General features: G+C 43.8%; 1 protein-coding gene across 1 annotated transcript in view; it reads left to right on the top strand.

Moving 5' to 3' along the window:
- The window catches only part of lbr (lamin B receptor), a 34,760-nt gene that overhangs the window by 8,945 nt on the left and 8,300 nt on the right, over positions 1–17,515 (top strand). The window contains 4 exon segments of the mRNA XM_034162721.1: positions 104–310; positions 7,454–7,643; positions 15,218–15,288; positions 15,290–15,415. Of these exon segments, the coding sequence (XP_034018612.1) occupies positions 104–310; positions 7,454–7,643; positions 15,218–15,288; positions 15,290–15,415 (594 nt within the window).

The raw sequence follows: 17,515 nt of genomic DNA, 5'->3' as shown, positions 1-17,515 counted from the left end.
AATAAAATGAATTTCATTAGTTTTAGTTTTTATGTAAACGTCAATATTTTTGACACACTCCATCCAGGGTGTTAATGATAGTTGTGATCTCTGTTTTATTCAGCGTGTCGCTGGTTTCCGCACCCGTTCCAGTTCTCGCTCACCGGGCCGTCGCCGGAGCCGGTCTCGCTCCCCAGGAAGAACCACACGGCGTTCTTCATCCCGCACCACAGTGGCTGCTGTTGCTGCTCCATCTGCAACTGATAGCTCACCGTCCGTCCGCAAAGATGTTAAGATGAGGGATTCTTTGGAAATCGGACTCAGTCCTCTGGTAAGTGATTTAACACTGGGATTGACTGGGAGGCAAAAATATGGAACTGGGATTTTTCTCATCAGTAATTTAAGATGTATATCACAAATCTGGAAGTTTAAATAATAATTTTTGAGCCATCATGGTGTGGAAAACCTCTCAAAACAACATGATGTAGTTCAAAACTATTTAACCATAAACAACACAAAAACCTGAACAGTATTTATCAAACCTGTGTAGGTCTTTCATAGGTTATCAAGTTTTCTATTGATGTGCTAGAACTAAGTATATAAGTATAGTATTTAATTTTTCTTCTAATAACAGTGATTTCCTTATATTACCTAAAATAAAAGGGATTAATAGTTTATTTGCTCCCTTGGAACAATGTTTCTGTGTAGGCTCTCAGTTGTCCAGGTGGTTTCCATAGTAGAGAAGCTTGAATCTTCGACTGGACTTGGTTGCTTGACATGAGGACGTTTCGCTTCAAATCAGAAGCTTCCTCAGCTAAAATTCTTGCTCTGGTAGTCTGACTTCTGTCTTGACTCTTGTAGAGAAGAATAAACCAGAAGCCAACAAAAGCTGGAGTTTTTTAACTTAGCCTCTCGGTAGGTGGGGTCTGGTTGACTTCTATAGGCTAGTGACTAAACAATAGCTCTAATTAGCACTCTCCTAATGACAGGACGGAAGCCTCCCCTGATGGCTCCCTTGACGACTCTCTCCTGATGACGTGAATGACTCATTACCATGAACAAAAGACTGAAACTGCTTTGACCTGAGTACCACATTGTAAACAGGGGACAAAGCGTGTCTGAGACCCGCGCCGTGGTTAAGGCTGGGTTTCAACTGTTTTACAAAGAATGCTTCCTTGACACCTCTCTCAAACCATTTCTTATCTCTGGCTAAGATTTTAACTTCCTTGTCCTCAAACGTGTGGTTAGTGTCTTTCAGGTGGAGATGAACTGCAGACTGAGGTCCACTGGCGACCTCTCTGCGGTGCTGGTTTAGCCTCTTGTGTAAAAGTTGCTTCGTCTCACCTATGTAGTGTTCATTACAGTTTTCCTGACATCTGATATAATACACTACATTGCTCTGTTTGTAACTTGGGATCCTGTCCTTAGGGTGAACTAATTTCTGTCTCAAGGTGTTGACTGGTTTAAAGTAAACTGGGATTTTGTGCTGTCTGAAGATCCTCTGAAGTTTTTCCCCTACTCCTCCCTTACCAAAAAGTAGTATATGCAAGTATGTTTCAAGTATACTTCTAGTTTACTTTTTATATACTTATCAGTATTATTTTTGGTAAGGGCTGCTAAATAAGGGAGAGACACTCCTCTTCTTCTTGTCTCCGTCTCCTGTCTATCTGGTCTCTTTGTTTTCTGGGACTTCTGCACTTTGTCCAGGGACCAACGTGGGTACCCACATACTGTGAGGGCTTTCCGTACAAGTTGTTGCTCTTTAGCCCTTCCCTCTGCAGTTGTGGGCACCTGTAGGGCTCTGTGTTGAAGAGTCCTGATCACCCCGAGCTTGTGTTCAAGGGGGTGGTTTGAGCCAAAGAGCAGATATTGGTCAGTGTGAGTGGGTTTTCTGTAAACCTCTGTCTGGAGCTGCCTGTTCTCTCCAGTCGTAACATCACAGTCCAAGAAGGCTAAATGGTTGTTTCTGGTATCCTCACGTGTGAACTTGATATTGGAGTCCACCGAATTGATGGGTTCTGTAAAGTCCTCGACCTCATGTTGCTTGATTTTAACCCATGTGTCATCGACATATCTGAACCAGTGACTGGGAGAGCATGCCCCGTGAACGGCGTCAAGGCTGTCCTTCTCCACTCACTTCCATGTACAGATTGGCCACAATGGGGAATACCGGAGACCCCATCGCACAACCATGGATCTGCCTGTAGTAATTCCCCCTAAACAGGAAATACGTGGTGTTAAGACAGATCTCCAAGAGTTGGCAGATGTGGTCTGGTGTGAGATTTCAGGTAGAGGCAATCTCAGATGTGAGGCAGAGACTGCTGGAAGATGTTTCTCTACCTGAAAGGACCAATCTCACACCAGGCCACACCCAAAGGACAGGATCCCTAGTTACAAACAGAGCAATGTAGTGTATCATATCAGATGTCAGGAAAACTGTAATGAACACTACATAGGTGAGACGAAGCAACTTTTACACAAGAGGCTATACCAGCACCGCAGAGAGGGCGCCAGTGGACCTCAGTCTGCAGTTCATCTCCACCTGAAAGACACTAACCACACGTTTGAGGCCAGGGAAGTTAAAATCTAGCCAGAGAGAAGAAATGGTTTGAGAGAGGTGTCAAGGAAGCATTCTTTGTAAAACAGTTGAAACCCAGCCTTAACCGCAGAGCAGGTCTCAGACACGCTTGTCCCCTGTTTACAATGTGGTACTCAGGTCAAAGCAGTTTCAGTCTTTGTTCATAGTAATGAGTCATTTACGTCATCAGGAGAGAGTCGTCAAGGGAGCCATCAGGGGAGGCTTCTGTCCTGTCATTAGGAGAGTGCTAACTAGAGCACAATAGGTGCTAATTAGAGCTATTGTTTAGTCACTAGCCTATAGCAGTCAGCCTCTCGGTAGGTGGGGTCTGGTTAGGTTAAAAAACTCCAGCTTTTGTTGGCTTCTGGTTTATTCTTCTCTACAAGAGTCAAGACAGAAGTCAGACTACCAGAGCAAGAATTTTAGCTGAGGAAGCTTCTGTGATTTGAAGCGAAAACGTCCTCCTGTCAAGCAACCCAGTCCAGTCGAAGATTCAAGCTTCTCTACTATGCTCCCTTGGAAACACGTCTGGAAAAACAGGGGGGTCTTCCTATAATCATGAGCTGTGGCATTTGTGTTATACAGCCGAACAGTGGGCAGCAGCAATACTTCTGAAAAGTATCTACACAATATAACAGTTTCATTGTAAGAACGAGCATATAACATACGCTTGCATCTCCGCTCACAGGTTAGGTTTATTTTTTGATAATGGTTTGTAACGGTGAAAAGGATAATTCTGAATTGTTTAACAGTGAATTTTTTTTTTGCTGTGCAGCTTCCAAATTTTTTACCTTGTAAAACATATTTATGCAGTTGGTGTTAAGGATTTCACTTTTGTATCTGCAGCAGAGATGAACAGTATTCAGCAGCTTTCATTTGGCCCCAGCTTTGTTCCACTGATCTTTCAGCCCTGTTTAATAATAGCAAGATTTGCTACGTTGCCATAAATGCCACCAAAATATACAATGTATTGCAAAATGTTTGTTTTCCCATAGTTACTGCATCATAATGACATAAGATATGTTTCCCATTGCTGCTAGAACTGGTAGACCACTACAGCTTCATAATGAGCTGAAAATACTTCTCATAATATAAAAATCATGTGTAGTGGTAACGTACTACATTCAAATTTCCCAAAGGGTGTTTTCAGTCATGAACGCCCTCCATCTTTCATCTTTTTGGCCATTTCGCACTATGCGTACACGTGTGCGTGCTCAGACCACTGCTGATCACTTTTCCCATGGATCTAGTTTCATATAAATGCAGAAATTGAGTGTCATGGAAATATGTTCTGAAATGTGATTCTGTTGTGTGAACTGCTGACCTTTGCGCAGAATCATGCACAGCTACATATTTGTTAAACATGTATAACTTCAGAAATGAACTATAAAACTAGCTTTATCTAGCGTTTTATGTTTTCATGTGTTTGAGGGGTTTTATGTTATTCATCCCCAGTGTCTCACAGTTCTGTCTCACAGACCTTCTCATTGTGAATAGTTACTTGAACACTAACACTTCCACCTGTCCAGTCCTCATGGTTTGTTCTTTGTCCCTTCCACATCTGTCCGTCTCCCCTCTTTTGTTTCATCGCCAGAAAAACCTAAAGAGCCTCTGACCACGTAGCAACAAATAAGCAGTGAAAACAGTGAGGAGAATAACACAGGCTAACAAAGATAAATGACGGTGAGTTGTATTTTGATTTTAAAAGACTGTTTCTCTTGTCACTTCGGATAATGCTCCATGTATCCTGAAAGATCTGTATTCACAGTAAATATACTATGTAAAAGTAAAGTTTTGTATTCCAATCTTGTCCTGTTGGGTAAATCCTACATTAATGTTTGATGCAGTTGTAGGTAAAATTAGATTCTGAGTGGAAGAAATGTAGGTCCTCTGGTAAGTATACATTCCCTATGATATGAGCCTGTTTTAAAAAGTAAAAAGTCAGCCTTGTGGAGAGACTGTAGCCCCGCTGTAAGCTATGTACTCAGGGAGCCTGTGTACTAAGCCATCATGCTCCCGACACACAAACAATGGGCTCAGTGCACTTCTGGATTCACCAGAACGGAATACTGCTCAAATGTAACGAGTTGAGGAGGAAGTGTGTTGTTGTCTGTACATGGGCAGCCATGTGCACACTGAAGAGAGCGTTTAACTCTAAATTCATGCGGCAGCTCAGGTGGCTGAAGTCCACAGCTCCAGAAAATTGAGTATTCACAACTTTTTCTGAGTGTCTGATATGAATGAATTTGCATCAGGGGTAAATGTGTATATAATCCCAAAAGGAGTATAAATAAAATTAGTTATCTTCTTACCAAACAATTTAGTAATTTAAAAAAAAATAGAGTAGACTCAGATTGGTTTTGCTTTGTTCCGTTTAATTTACTAAGCAAACAATGCAGATAAAAACCTTTGGCTGTTGGAAATGGTGTCATCACAGTTTGGTTCAGCAGAGGGTGCACTGATTAAATTGTTTACCATGCTATGTAGCATGGCTGGGGACGTGTCACCTTGTCACCTTGATCGCATTAGTACAAGGTGACAGAGGCAAAGACAAACGCTGCTGATTTTCAATCAAAGTGGGCATTTTACAGTGACACGAGACACATGGCTGCTATGCCACCAGCTAGGTGGTGCCAAAATAAATGAAAAATCTCTTTTAGGCTAATACTTAGTGAACATGGCAACTGCCAATCCAAGTAAAGGCAGCATGACAGAATTGTGACATACAGTGCATCCAGAAAATATTCAGTGCTGCAGTTTTTTTCCACATTTGTTTTATGTTACAGCCTTATTCCAAAATGGATGAATCCTCCCCTTCAAAATTCTACACACAATACCCCATCATGACAACATGATGGTGTTTTTTTTGTTGTTGTTGTTGTTTTTTAGATGTTTGCAAATTTATTAAAATAATAAAAAGAATTCACAGCCTTTGCCATGAAGATCCCAATTGAGCTCAGGTGCTCCTGTTCCACTGTCATCCTTGAGATGTTTTCTACAGCTTAACTGGAGTCCACTGAATCAGTTGATTAAGACATGATTTGGAAAGGACACACGCCTGTCTACATATAAGGCCCACCGTTGACAGAAACATGCCAGAGCACCAACTAAGCATGATGTCAAAGGAATTGAGAGACAGGATTGTCCTCGAGGCACAAATCTAGAGAAGGGTACAGAAACATTTTTGTTCCTTTGAAGGTCCCAATGGCACAGTGGCCTCCATCAATCTGAACATGGAAAGAAGTTCAGATCCACCAGGACTCTTCCTAGAGCTGGCCACCTATCTAAACTGAGTGATCGGGGGGAAAAGGACCTTAGTCAGGGAGGGTGACTGAGAACCCGATGGTCACTCTGTCAGAGCTCCAGCATTCCTCTGGAGAGAAGAGGAGAACCTTCCAGAAGGACAACCATCTCTGCAGCAATCCACCAATCAGGCCTGTATGGTAGAGTGGTCCAGACGGAAGCCACTCTTTAGTAAAAGACACATGGCAGCCCACCTGGAGTTTGACAAAAGGCACCTGAAGGACTCTCAGACCAGGAGAAACAAAATTCTCTGGTCTGATGAGACAAAGATTGAACTCTTTGGTGTCATGTTTGGAGGAAACCAGGCACCATCCCTACAGTGAAGCGTGGTGGTGGCAGCATCATGCTGTGGCGATGTTTTTCAGCAGCAGGAACTGGGAGACTAGTCAGGATTGAAGGAAAGATGAATGCAGCAATGTACAGAGACATCCTGGATGAAAACCTGCTCCAGAGCACTCTTGACATCAGACTGGGGTGATGGTTCATCTTTCAGCAGGACAGTGACCCTAAGCACACAGCCAAGAAATCAAAGGAGTGGCTTCAGGACAACTCTGTGAATGTCCTTGAGTGGTCCAGCCAGAGCCAAGACCTGAATCTGATTGAACATCTCTAGAGAGATCTGAAAATGTCTGTGCACTGACGCTCCCCATCCAACCTGATGGAGCTTGAGAGGTGCTGCAAAGAGGAATGGACCAAACTGCCCAAAGATAGGTGCACCAAGCTTGTGGCATCATATTCAAGAAGATCTGAGGCTGTAATTGCTGCCAGAGGTGCATCAAGAAAGTATTGAGCAAAGGGTGTGAATACTTATGTACATGCGAGTTCTTAGGTTTTTGTTTTTAATAAATTTGCAAAAAAGAAATAAAAAAAATATATAAAAAAAAACTGTTCGTGTTGTGAGTAGAATTTTGAGAGGAAAAAATTCATTGACGCTATTTTGGAATAAGGCTATTACATAAAATGTGGAAAAAGTGAAGCACTGTGAATACCTTCTGGATGACCGTACACCGGTTGGATGTTGATTTGATTTGCAGTTATTTATAATAGTTAATGTTTAAATGGTTAAACCTCAAGTGTCTTATAATTTCTTTGTCATCAGGGTTTGATAATGAAATGTTAAGGTTTTGTTTTCAGGGCTGGTTTGAACCTCATCCTTTTGACTATATGTACATTCCTAATAAAGTTTTCATTCAGTGATTGGCCAGTGAGATATTTGCTTTAATGAGTAGGTGTACCTCATCAAGTGGACGGTGAGTGCACTCACTGTAAAACAACATAGCATAAATATACTTTGTTGTGGGACTATCAGGAGCCATTACTGACAGTGATACATGATGGACTTTGCAGGCTGCTCTACCCTTTTGTCTGGCGTATGAGAAAGATTGACTTGTAACAACACTTGTATTATGTATGAAAAGTAAAAGAAAATTTATTGAAGTTGGTCTTAAATTAATAAGGTACAGTTTATTAAAGAAGTAACGAAATTTGCTCAAATAACTAGCTCACCTTACCTACATTAGTGAGCTTTTTCTATCTATTGATTGCTTTTTGTGTGGCCAATTTATGCAAATTCTAACCCCCTCCCACCCCCAGACACCAGAGGTTAAGACTGACACTGAGGCTGGCAAGAGCCAGGGCCGTTATAATCTGCGCCGTAGGAAGGATGAGGGAGATTCCAAACCATCTGAGCCCAAAGCAGCACAGCTGGAGGAGAAAGAGGTCAAACCCGCTGCAGCTCCTGCTGCCCCTCTCTCCACCCCACTCGACTTCGGAGGAAAGATTGGTGAGTTACCTCCAAAGTGCCGGAAGGGCTGCTAATACAGAGTGTGGCCACCAGGTGCACTTGTGTACAAAAGATTGCTGATAATGATGCCTCAGTTCTATGTCCTGATAGTGTCTGAAATATATGTAACTGTATTTCACACTGAGATCTCCCACAAAATACAGATTTGAACAAGAAGGGCACATGGAGGGTGCAAATTGCTGCCAAATCTGCAATAATTTAATTAATTCCAGTAACACCCTTATTAAAGCTAGTGGTCAGCAGAGGAGAGCAGTGACAAGTCTGCCCATTTCCTTCCATATGTTTGTTTTTATTACATTAAAAAAAAACTATTCTTATCTAAACAAAAATTACAGATCCTCAGTTCACTGAGGGAGTCTTCCAAGGATTAATAAAGTTCTGTCTAATATAATGTCTATCTAGAGTATGAAGTGAGGGATTAAAAATTAAGTTTGGACTGTGCAGTTATTCCTCGTCAGTGTTCTGTGTGGTACAGAGGTCACTCACTCATTTTCAACCACTTATCTAGGTTCGGGTCCGCGGGGGCAATAGCTCTAGCAGGGGACCCCAGACTTCCCTCTCCCCTGCCACATTGACCACCTCTGACTGGGGGATCCCGAGGCGTTCCCAGGCCAGTGTGGAGATATAATCTCTCCACCTAATCCTTGGTCTTCCCCGGGGTCTCCTCCCAGATGGACGTACCTGGAACACCTCCCTAGGGAGGCACCCAGGACGCATCCTTACCAGATGCCCAAACCACCTCAGCTGGTCCTTTTCACGTGAAGGAGCAGCGGCTCTGTTCCGAGCTCCCCACGGATGATTGAACCTCTCACCCTATCTGTAAGGGAGACCACAGCCACCCTCCTGAGGAAGCCCATTTTGGCCGCTTGTAACCACAATCTAGTTCTTTCGGTCACGACCCAACCCTCATGACCATAGGTGAGAGTAGGAACGAAGGACTGACCAGTAGATCAAGAGCTTCGCCTTTTGGCTCAGCTCCCTTTTCATCACAACAGTACGGTTGAGCGAATGCAACACCACCCCTGCTGCGCCAATTCTCTGGCCAATCTCACGTACCATTGTGCCCTCACTCATGAACAAGACTCTGAGGTACTTGAACTCTTTCACTTGGGGCAAGACCACATTCCCTACCAGAGTAGGCAATCCATCAGTTCCTGCTGAGAACCATGGTCTCAGATTTAGAGGTGCTGATCCTCATCCCAGCCACTTCACACTCTGCTGTGAACCAATCCAGTGAGTGTTGGTCACAGGCTGATGAAGCCAACAGGACCGCATCATCTGTGGAAAGCAGTGATGAGACCCTGAGCCCACCAAACTGGAAACCCTCCCCCCGACTATGCCTCGATATGCTGTCCGTGAATATCAGAAACAGGATTGGCGACGAGGTGCAGCCCTGGTGGAGGCCAACCCCACCGGAAACGAGTCCGACTTACTGCTGAGCACCCGAACACAGTTCTCGCTTTCTGAGTATAGAGATTGGAAGGCCCTGAGAAGGGACCCCCTCACTCCATACTCCCACAGTATCTCCCAGGGCTGTGTAGACTGGATGGGCATACTCCCAGGCACCCTCCAGGATCCTTGTGAGAGTGAAGAGCTGATCGGTTGTTCCACAACCTGGACGGAACCTGCATTGTTCCTCATCAATCAGAGGTTCGACTATTGGCTGAATCCTCCTTTCCAGCACCCTGGAGTAGACTTTACCAGGTAGACTGAGTAGTGTGATGCCCCTGTAGTTGGCACACACTCTCTGGTCCCCCTTTTATATATGGGGACCACCACCCGAGTTTTCCACTCCTTAGGCACTGTCCCAGACCTCAACGCAATGTTGAAGAAACATCTCATCCAAAACAATCCCTCCACACCCAGAGCCTTCAGCATTTCTGGACAGATCTTGTCAACCCCTGGGGCCTTGCCACTGTGGAGTTGTTTGACTACCTCACTAGGGAAATTGATTGAAAATCCTCCATCAGCTTTCAGCTCCGCTCCAGTCTAATGCAGGAGTTCCTCTAAGTGTTCCTTCCAGCGCCAGATTACATCCTCAGTTGAGGTCAGCAGAGCCCCATCCTTACTCAGGGCTGTGAAAACTCCACGGGATTCTGCAGATTTTATCATTTGGGGGGGGGGGGTTAGTGATGTACTCTTTAATCGTGAACATCACTGAGTTTTTAAAATGCTTATCGCAAAGCGTTCTATTTTTTTATGAGGTTGTGTAAGTTTTATAAGTCTGTGGACACTGATCTGTGTGTTACAGATACAAATCCGTTTCCTCGGATCCGTGGAGTTTCGCAGAGGAAAAATGCCACTCAAAGCGTAGCTGTTACGACAGTTGTCGTAAAGCAGGACTGGTTGGTTGCTGCAGCGACGTTGTGTGGCTCCTGTGCAACGCTTAAGCTAAGCTTAGCATGTGGACATCCCAAACATTTAGAGCTTTCAAGTTTTAAAAGAAGATTTGTGCAGCATGTCTGTGTTACGGACCGACGTCGCACAGAGAGAAGATGGCGAGAAAGTCTGTTTGAATAAGTCTTATAAGGACAAGAATCTGTGGACTCGCTGGCTTCATCAACACACCTGAAAGATAAAAGAAACAGGAAAAGTGAACTGTGCCCTCTCAGTAAAACACAGTAACAATTTTTCTCTCCCTGGAAAATAAACCTCCTGCTGTTCAAACAGGATTTTAGACAAGATTATGTGACTTTTTTCACTAATCTAGACTTTTTCATTGTAAAAATGACATTGTGGCTTTGAATGGATTTAGGCTGCATGAATTTACACAAGAATATAAGTGACTTTTTACTATAAGGTATGTTATTAATATTTTACCATGATTTTCCAAATATTCTACAAGCTTTAGCTGTGGTTTTTGAAATGCTGTAACAGTCTTCTCAGTCTTCATAAATTTCATGTAGTTTAATTGTTCTGAGTTAATGCATAATTTGGTTTACAATTAAAAGGAAAATCATTCCAGGTCCTACTTCCACGTCATATTCTGTTATTTCAATGTCATCAATGACAAATAAAGGTTGAATAGAGGATCATTTAAATATCCACTAATTTTGAGATTTGTTCTTCCAGGAGATGCTGAAAAAGTATCATTGGATAAAAAAATTTATTCCGCCGGTTCCTGGGGAGCTGTATCAATCAATCAATCAATTTTTTATATAGCGCCAAATCACAACAAACAGTTGCCCCAAGGCGCTTTATATTGTAAGGCAAGGCCATACAATAATTATGTAAAACCCCAACGGTCAAAACGACCCCCCTGTGAGCAAGCACTTGGCTACAGTGGGAAGGAAAAACTCCCTTTTAACAGGAAGAACCTCCAGCAGAACCAGGCTCAGGGAGGGGCAGTCTTCTGTTGGGACTGGTTGGGGCTGAGGGAGAGAACCAGGAAAAAGACATGCTGTGGAGGGGAGCAGAGATCAATCACTAATGATTAAATGCAGAGTGGTGCATACAGAGCAAAAAGAGAAAGAAACAGTGCATCATGGGAACCCCCCAGCAGTCTACGTCTATAGCAGCATAACTAAGGGATGGTTCAGGGTCACCTGATCCAGCCCTAACTATAAGCTTTAGCAAAAAGGAAAGTTTTAAGCCTAATCTTAAAGTAGAGAGGGTGCCTGTCTCCCTGATCTGAATTGGGAGCTGGTTCCACAGGAGAGGAGCCTGAAAGCTGAAGGCTCTGCCTCCCATTCTACTCTTACAAACCCTAGGAACTACAAGTAAGCCTGCAGTCTGAGAGCGAAGCGCTCTATTGGGGTGATATGGTACTACGAGGTCCCTAAGATAAGATGGGACCTGATTATTCAAAACCTTATAAGTAAGAAGAAGAATTTTAAATTCTATTCTAGAATTAACAGGAAGCCAATGAAGAGAGGCCAATATGGGTGAGATATGCCTCTCTCCTTCTAGTCCCCGTCAGTACTCTAGCTGCAGCATTTTGAATTAACTGAAGGCTTTTTAGGGAACTTTTAGGACAACCTGATAATAATGAATTACAATAGTTACAATAGCTAAGATAGCTGGGTCAGTGATGGCTTTTTAAGTAATGGTTAATTACTGCCACCTTAAAAGCCTGTGGTACATAGCCAACTAACAAAGATAGATGATCATATTTAAGATCGAAGCATTAAATAATGGTAGGGCTTCCTTGAGCAGCCTGGTAGGAATGGGGTCTAATAAACATGTTGATGTTTGGATGAAGTAACTAATGAAAATAACTCAGACAGAACAATCGGAGAGAAAGAGTCTAACCAAATACCGGCATCACTGAAAGCAGCCAAAGATAACGATACGTCTTTGGGATGGTTATGAGTAATTTTTTCTCTAATAGTTAAAATTTTGTTAGCAAAGAAAGTCATGAAGTCATTACTAGTTAAAGTTAATGGAATACCTCAGCTCAATAGAGCTCTGACTCTTTGTCAGCCTGGCTACAGTGCTGAAAAGAACCTGGGGTTGTTCTTATTTTCTTCAATTAGTGATGAGTAGAAAGATGTCCTAGCTTTACGGAGGGCTTTTTTATAGAGCAACAGACTCTTTTTCCAGGCTAAGTGAAGATCTTCTAAATTAGTGAGACGCCATTTCCTCTCCAACTTACGGTTATCTGCTTTAAGCTACGAGTTTGTGAGTTATACCACGGAGTCAGGCACTTCTGATTTAAAGCTCTTTTTCAGAGGAGCTACAGCATCCAAGTTGTCTTCAATGAGGATGTAAACTATTGACGAGATACTCTATCTCACTTAGAGTTTAGGTAGCTACTCTGCACTGTGTTGGTATATGGCATTAGAGAACATAAAGAAGGAATCATATCCTTAAACCTAGTTACAGCGCTTTCTGAAAGACTTCTAGTGTAATGAAACTTATTCCCCACTGCTGGTAGTCCATCAGAGTAAATGTAAATGTTATTAAGAAATGATCAGACAGAAGGGAGTTTTCAGGGAATACTGTTAAGTCTTCTATTTCCTACTATAAGTCAGAACAAGATCTAAGATATGATTAAAGTGGGTGGTGGACTCATTTACTTTTTGAGCAAAGCCAATAGAGTCTAATAATAGATTAAATGCAGGTGTTGAGGCTGTCATTCTCAGCATCTGTGTGGATGTTAAAATCGCCCACTATAATTATCTTATCTGAGCTAAGCACTAAGTCAGACAAAAGGTCTGAAAATTCACAGAGAAACTCATAGTAACAACAGGTGGACGATAGATAATAACAAATAAAACTGGTTTTTTGGGACTTCCAATTTGGATGGACAAGACTAAGAGTCAAGCTTTCAAATGAATTAAAGCTCTGTCTGGGTTTTTGATTAATTAATAAGCTGGAATGGAAGATTGCTGCTAATCCTCCGCCCCGGCCCGTGCTGCGAGCATTCTGACAGTTAGTGTGACTCGGGGGTGTTGACTCATTTAAACTAACATATTCATCCTGCTGTAACCAGGGTTTCTGTAAGGCAGAATAAATCATATGTTGATCAATATTATATCATTTACAAACGGGACTTAGAAGAGAGAGACCTACATGTTTAATAGCCCACATTAACTGTTTTAGTCTGTGGTGCAGTTGAAGGTGCTATATATTTTTTCTTTTTGAATTTTTATGCTTAAATAGATTTTTGCTGGTTATTGGTAGTCTGGGAGCAGGCACCGTCTCTACGGGGATGGGGTAAGGAGGGGATGGCAGGGGGAGAGAAGCTGCATCCCTACATCTGTATCCCCAACCCCCTGCAAATTTTCACAGCCCTGCTTACTGGGACAGCTGGATGGTTTCCCATTTTCCCCTCCTAAGGTGCCTCACAGTCCACCAGAAGCACGTTGGTGCCAACCAAAAGTCCTTCTCCACGGTTACTCTGTACTCCTCCCACACCCGCTGCTTTGCCTCCCACCATAGCAGAGGCTGCTGCCCTTCGGGCCTGTTGATACCTTGTAACTGCCTCCAGAGTCCTCCGAGATAACAGTATCCGGAAGGACTCTTTCTTCAGTCGGACAGCTTCCTGACCAACAGTGTCCACCACGGTGTTGAGGGTTGCTGCTTCAGCAATGGAAGCCTTGAACATTAACCCATTCTGGTTCAATGCCCCAAACCTCCACAGGGACGCTAGAAAAGCTCTGCCGGAGGGTGTGAGTTGAAGATCTGTCAGACAGTGGGCTCCTCCAGACGTTTACTCGCACTATCCGTTTGGGCTTACCAGGTCTGTCCCAAAGTCCTGCCCCATCCTCTGATCCAACTCACTTCCAAATGGTGATCAGTTGACAGCTCTGCCCCTTTCTTCACTTGAGCGTCCAGAACATGCGGCCTCAGATCTTCAGCCTAGGGTGCTCTTGTACCATGTACACTTATGAGCATCATTATGTTCGAACATGGTGTTTGTTATGGACAGTCCGTGACGAGCACAGAAGTCCATCAACAGATGGCCATTCAGGTTTAGATCGGAGAAGCCGTTCCTCCCAGTCACACCTCTCAGGTGTCTGTCCATTGCCCACGGGTGCGTTGAACTCCCCCAGAGAACAATGGAGTACCCCACACGGAGTCCCATACAGACTCCATTCAGGGACTCCAAGAAGGCCGATACTCCAAACTGCTGTTCAGGCATACGCACAAACAGTCAGTTCCCCCCCAGTTCTACCGGGGTAAACTCCAACATAGCGGCGGCTCAGCTGGGACTTGTGAGTATCCCCACACCCGCCCGGTGCCTCACACCCTGGGTAACTCCAGAGAAGAATAAGGTCCAACCCTGTCAAGGAGAGTGGTTCCAGGAGCCAGCCCCTGCCGCTCGGGTCTGGTTTGCCGAGGCCCTCACCTTTCACTGCCACCAATGGGACAGCGCACCCGACAACTGCAGTTCCCCCTGCGGGTGGTGAACCCACAGGGTGGAGATGGAAGGTCCACGTTGCCTTTTCGGGCTGTGCCCGACTGGGCTCCTTGCAACCCCAGCCACCAGGCGCTCGCTGATGGGCCCTACATCCAGGCCTGGCTCCAGATGAGGGCCCCGGACTTCCTCCTGCCCAGGTCACATTTCCTCTGCCTAGTTTTATCATGGTGTCTTTGGAACCATTCTTAGTCTGGCCTCTCGCCTGAGACCAATTTGCCATGGGTGACCCTACCAGGATCACAAAACCGCCAGACAACACAGCTCTCAGGTTCATAGCGGCACACAAACCTCTCTACCAGGATAAGGTGATGGTTCCCGGAGAGGTACAGAGGTTCTCAGCATTAACGCAGCTGTTTCCCTGTTTGCTACATGCAGTATTTAACATCATGATGTTACATCTGAAATTATGACACTGGATCTTACAAGGCAGAATTGCATGAAAAACCACACTGGTGCACAACAGTTCCAACAGATCAAAGAAATTTGGGACATTATCCAGTAGAACCAGTTCTTTATTGCCATTTCTAGTTCTCGTGCTCGCTCACCTCGTCACTCCACAATCTGAAGTGTTTTTCCACCCATGAAGCCACTTGTTTTATGTAAAAGCAGCGGTGTGGAAGATTTGTTTTTATTTGTGTATTGTCTCCTACCATGCCTGATAATGCGCTGTGTTGTTGGCTGCCTGTAGGGGCGTACATCTGGCTGCTCTTCCTGCCGGCCTGGGTGCTGTTCCTGTTGCTCCAAGTCAACCTGAAGGACCCCCAGCCTGGCTAACTTCCCGCCTCCTCTGCCACCACTCGATGCCTTCTGGGATCCACAGGCCGTTGGCTTTGTCATCTTGTGGCTCTTGTTCCAGGCCCTGCTTTATATCCTCCCTGTTGGAAAGGTGAGCCACAAGAGTCCTCCAACCTGAAACTTGAGATTGATTGTTCAGTTTTAGTATGTTTGTCAAACTCCCAACTTTCTTGTGTACCATATAATAAAGCAGTTGTAGACTTTTGATTTCGGTGTACCCGTGATTATGCGGAGCTGGTCAGGATGGGGTTCACTGAGGCCTTGGTCGAGGTGAACCCTATCCTGACCATGTCTGCATAATCACGGGTACACCGAAATCAAAATTCTATAATTGTATAAAGCACAAATTTTATTTCCATTGTGGTTCATGTCCTTATCCTGATTTCCTCAACAGTCACAATGTTTTAGCATAGACTTCGCCTAACCTTCCTAAGTGTATCAGGTTTATGGTTCAACGCAAAGTTTGACATCATAATGGAATAAAGAGAATCTTCTCTGACATTCTCCCATGACCCGGTGACTGGAGGTGCAACAGCTGCACTGTACAATTTCTCCAGTCACAGCCACAGAAGCTTATGTTGCTGTCGCAGTTGTCTTGGTGGCTCCCCTCAAAAGTCTCAGTGAACCCATTCTTGAAAACTGTCTACTGCAGAGAGGCTTACCATACTATTTCTGAATGACTGATGGATGTGAAGTCCAAGACTCACACGGTGACTTCAAAATGTTCATGCATCTGTCCCCTCACTTGTCTAAAGAAAACTGGCTGTGAAACTGATGAATTTTATGAACAATAATCATTATATCTAGTTTGTCCATTCCATCTGGCCCTCTGTATGAGAAAACTACATATCAAATGGCTGTAATTCCTAAGTGGCTAATGTGATATTTTTGTAAATCTGAAAATCTGCCATGACAAAACACATCTTGACTGTTTTAGTATCGAAATCCATTGTGTTGGTGTGCAGAGGAACAAATACAGAAGTCCTATCACTGTCCAAAATCTCACAGGCCTAATTAAAAGTTTCTTTTGGCTGCTCCTGTTTTTGCTTGGGGTCAACACGGCAGATCCGTTTGGATGCTTTTCCTGACACCACTGCACATGTACATGGACTTTGGGGCACAAGCAGCCTTGTACTTGGGAGGCAACAGGCAAGCACATTAGCCACACAGTGCACCGCAGACTGTGTCATCAGTGCAAATGTACACACATGCTACATATGACATGGCAGCAGTTTTCACAAACAATTAATGAATTATTTCAACATCCAAAACAAATTCACTGTTTCGGAGTCGGTCTGTTTATTTAAAGGCTCAGTTTTGAAGCTGGCAGTCAAAGCTCCTCGTTGGCTTTTGTTACTGGTGGATTCAAGCTGCCACCATCTGATGCACTGGCAAAGTCTCATTTCTAGTTATGGCAATTTGAAGCAACAAAAATACATCATTGTCTGGTATTTAATGCAGCTGCGCAATAACCTTTCCATCTTCAGTGCCATATTGCAAACTGCATTATTTTAGTGCTCGCTGCACATGCATGATGAGCTAATCTCATACAAACACAATGAGGAACACGTGCATCAATTTCTTTTCCTAATGCTGGAAAGGGAAGATGGGCATTAATTTGATATTTGTAGGAAATACATGAATTTCAATTAATTTATTAATTTATATAGCGTCATCTCACAACAGGGTCGCCCCAAGCACTTCACATAACACACAATTCATAACAGGACAGAGTAATTTAAGGTCAAAAAGGGCACAATAAAGAGTAAAACACAGTCGAATAAAAACATTACAAGGCAACATAAAAAACAATAAATTCATAAGACAGTCTAAAAAAAAGTGGGTCTTCAGTCTTGATTTAAAAGTCTCCACTGTGTCGGACTGCTTTATAGCTGCAGGTAGATCATTCCAGAGAGTAGGACCATGGTAGGAGAAGGCTCTGTACCCCACAGACTTCTTATTCACCCTTGGAACACACAGAAGCCCTGCGCCCTGAGAACGCAAGGGTCGCGCTGGTATGTAGGGCTTGACCAAGTCCAACAGGTAGGAAGGAGCCAGTCCATGAACAGTTTTATAGACCAGCAACAGGACTTTAAATCAGATCTGGCAAGAAACCGGAAGCCAATGAAGGGATTAGATTCCAGACGAGCGGTTGCATTGGTTCCTCCTGGCGGCGTGTTTCCAACAAAAG

This window comes from Thalassophryne amazonica, chromosome 21 (assembly GCF_902500255.1).
Source record: "Thalassophryne amazonica chromosome 21, fThaAma1.1, whole genome shotgun sequence".
NCBI classification, from domain to species: Eukaryota; Metazoa; Chordata; class Actinopteri; order Batrachoidiformes; family Batrachoididae; genus Thalassophryne; species Thalassophryne amazonica.
This window is presented reverse-complemented; position numbering and strand designations above follow the sequence as displayed.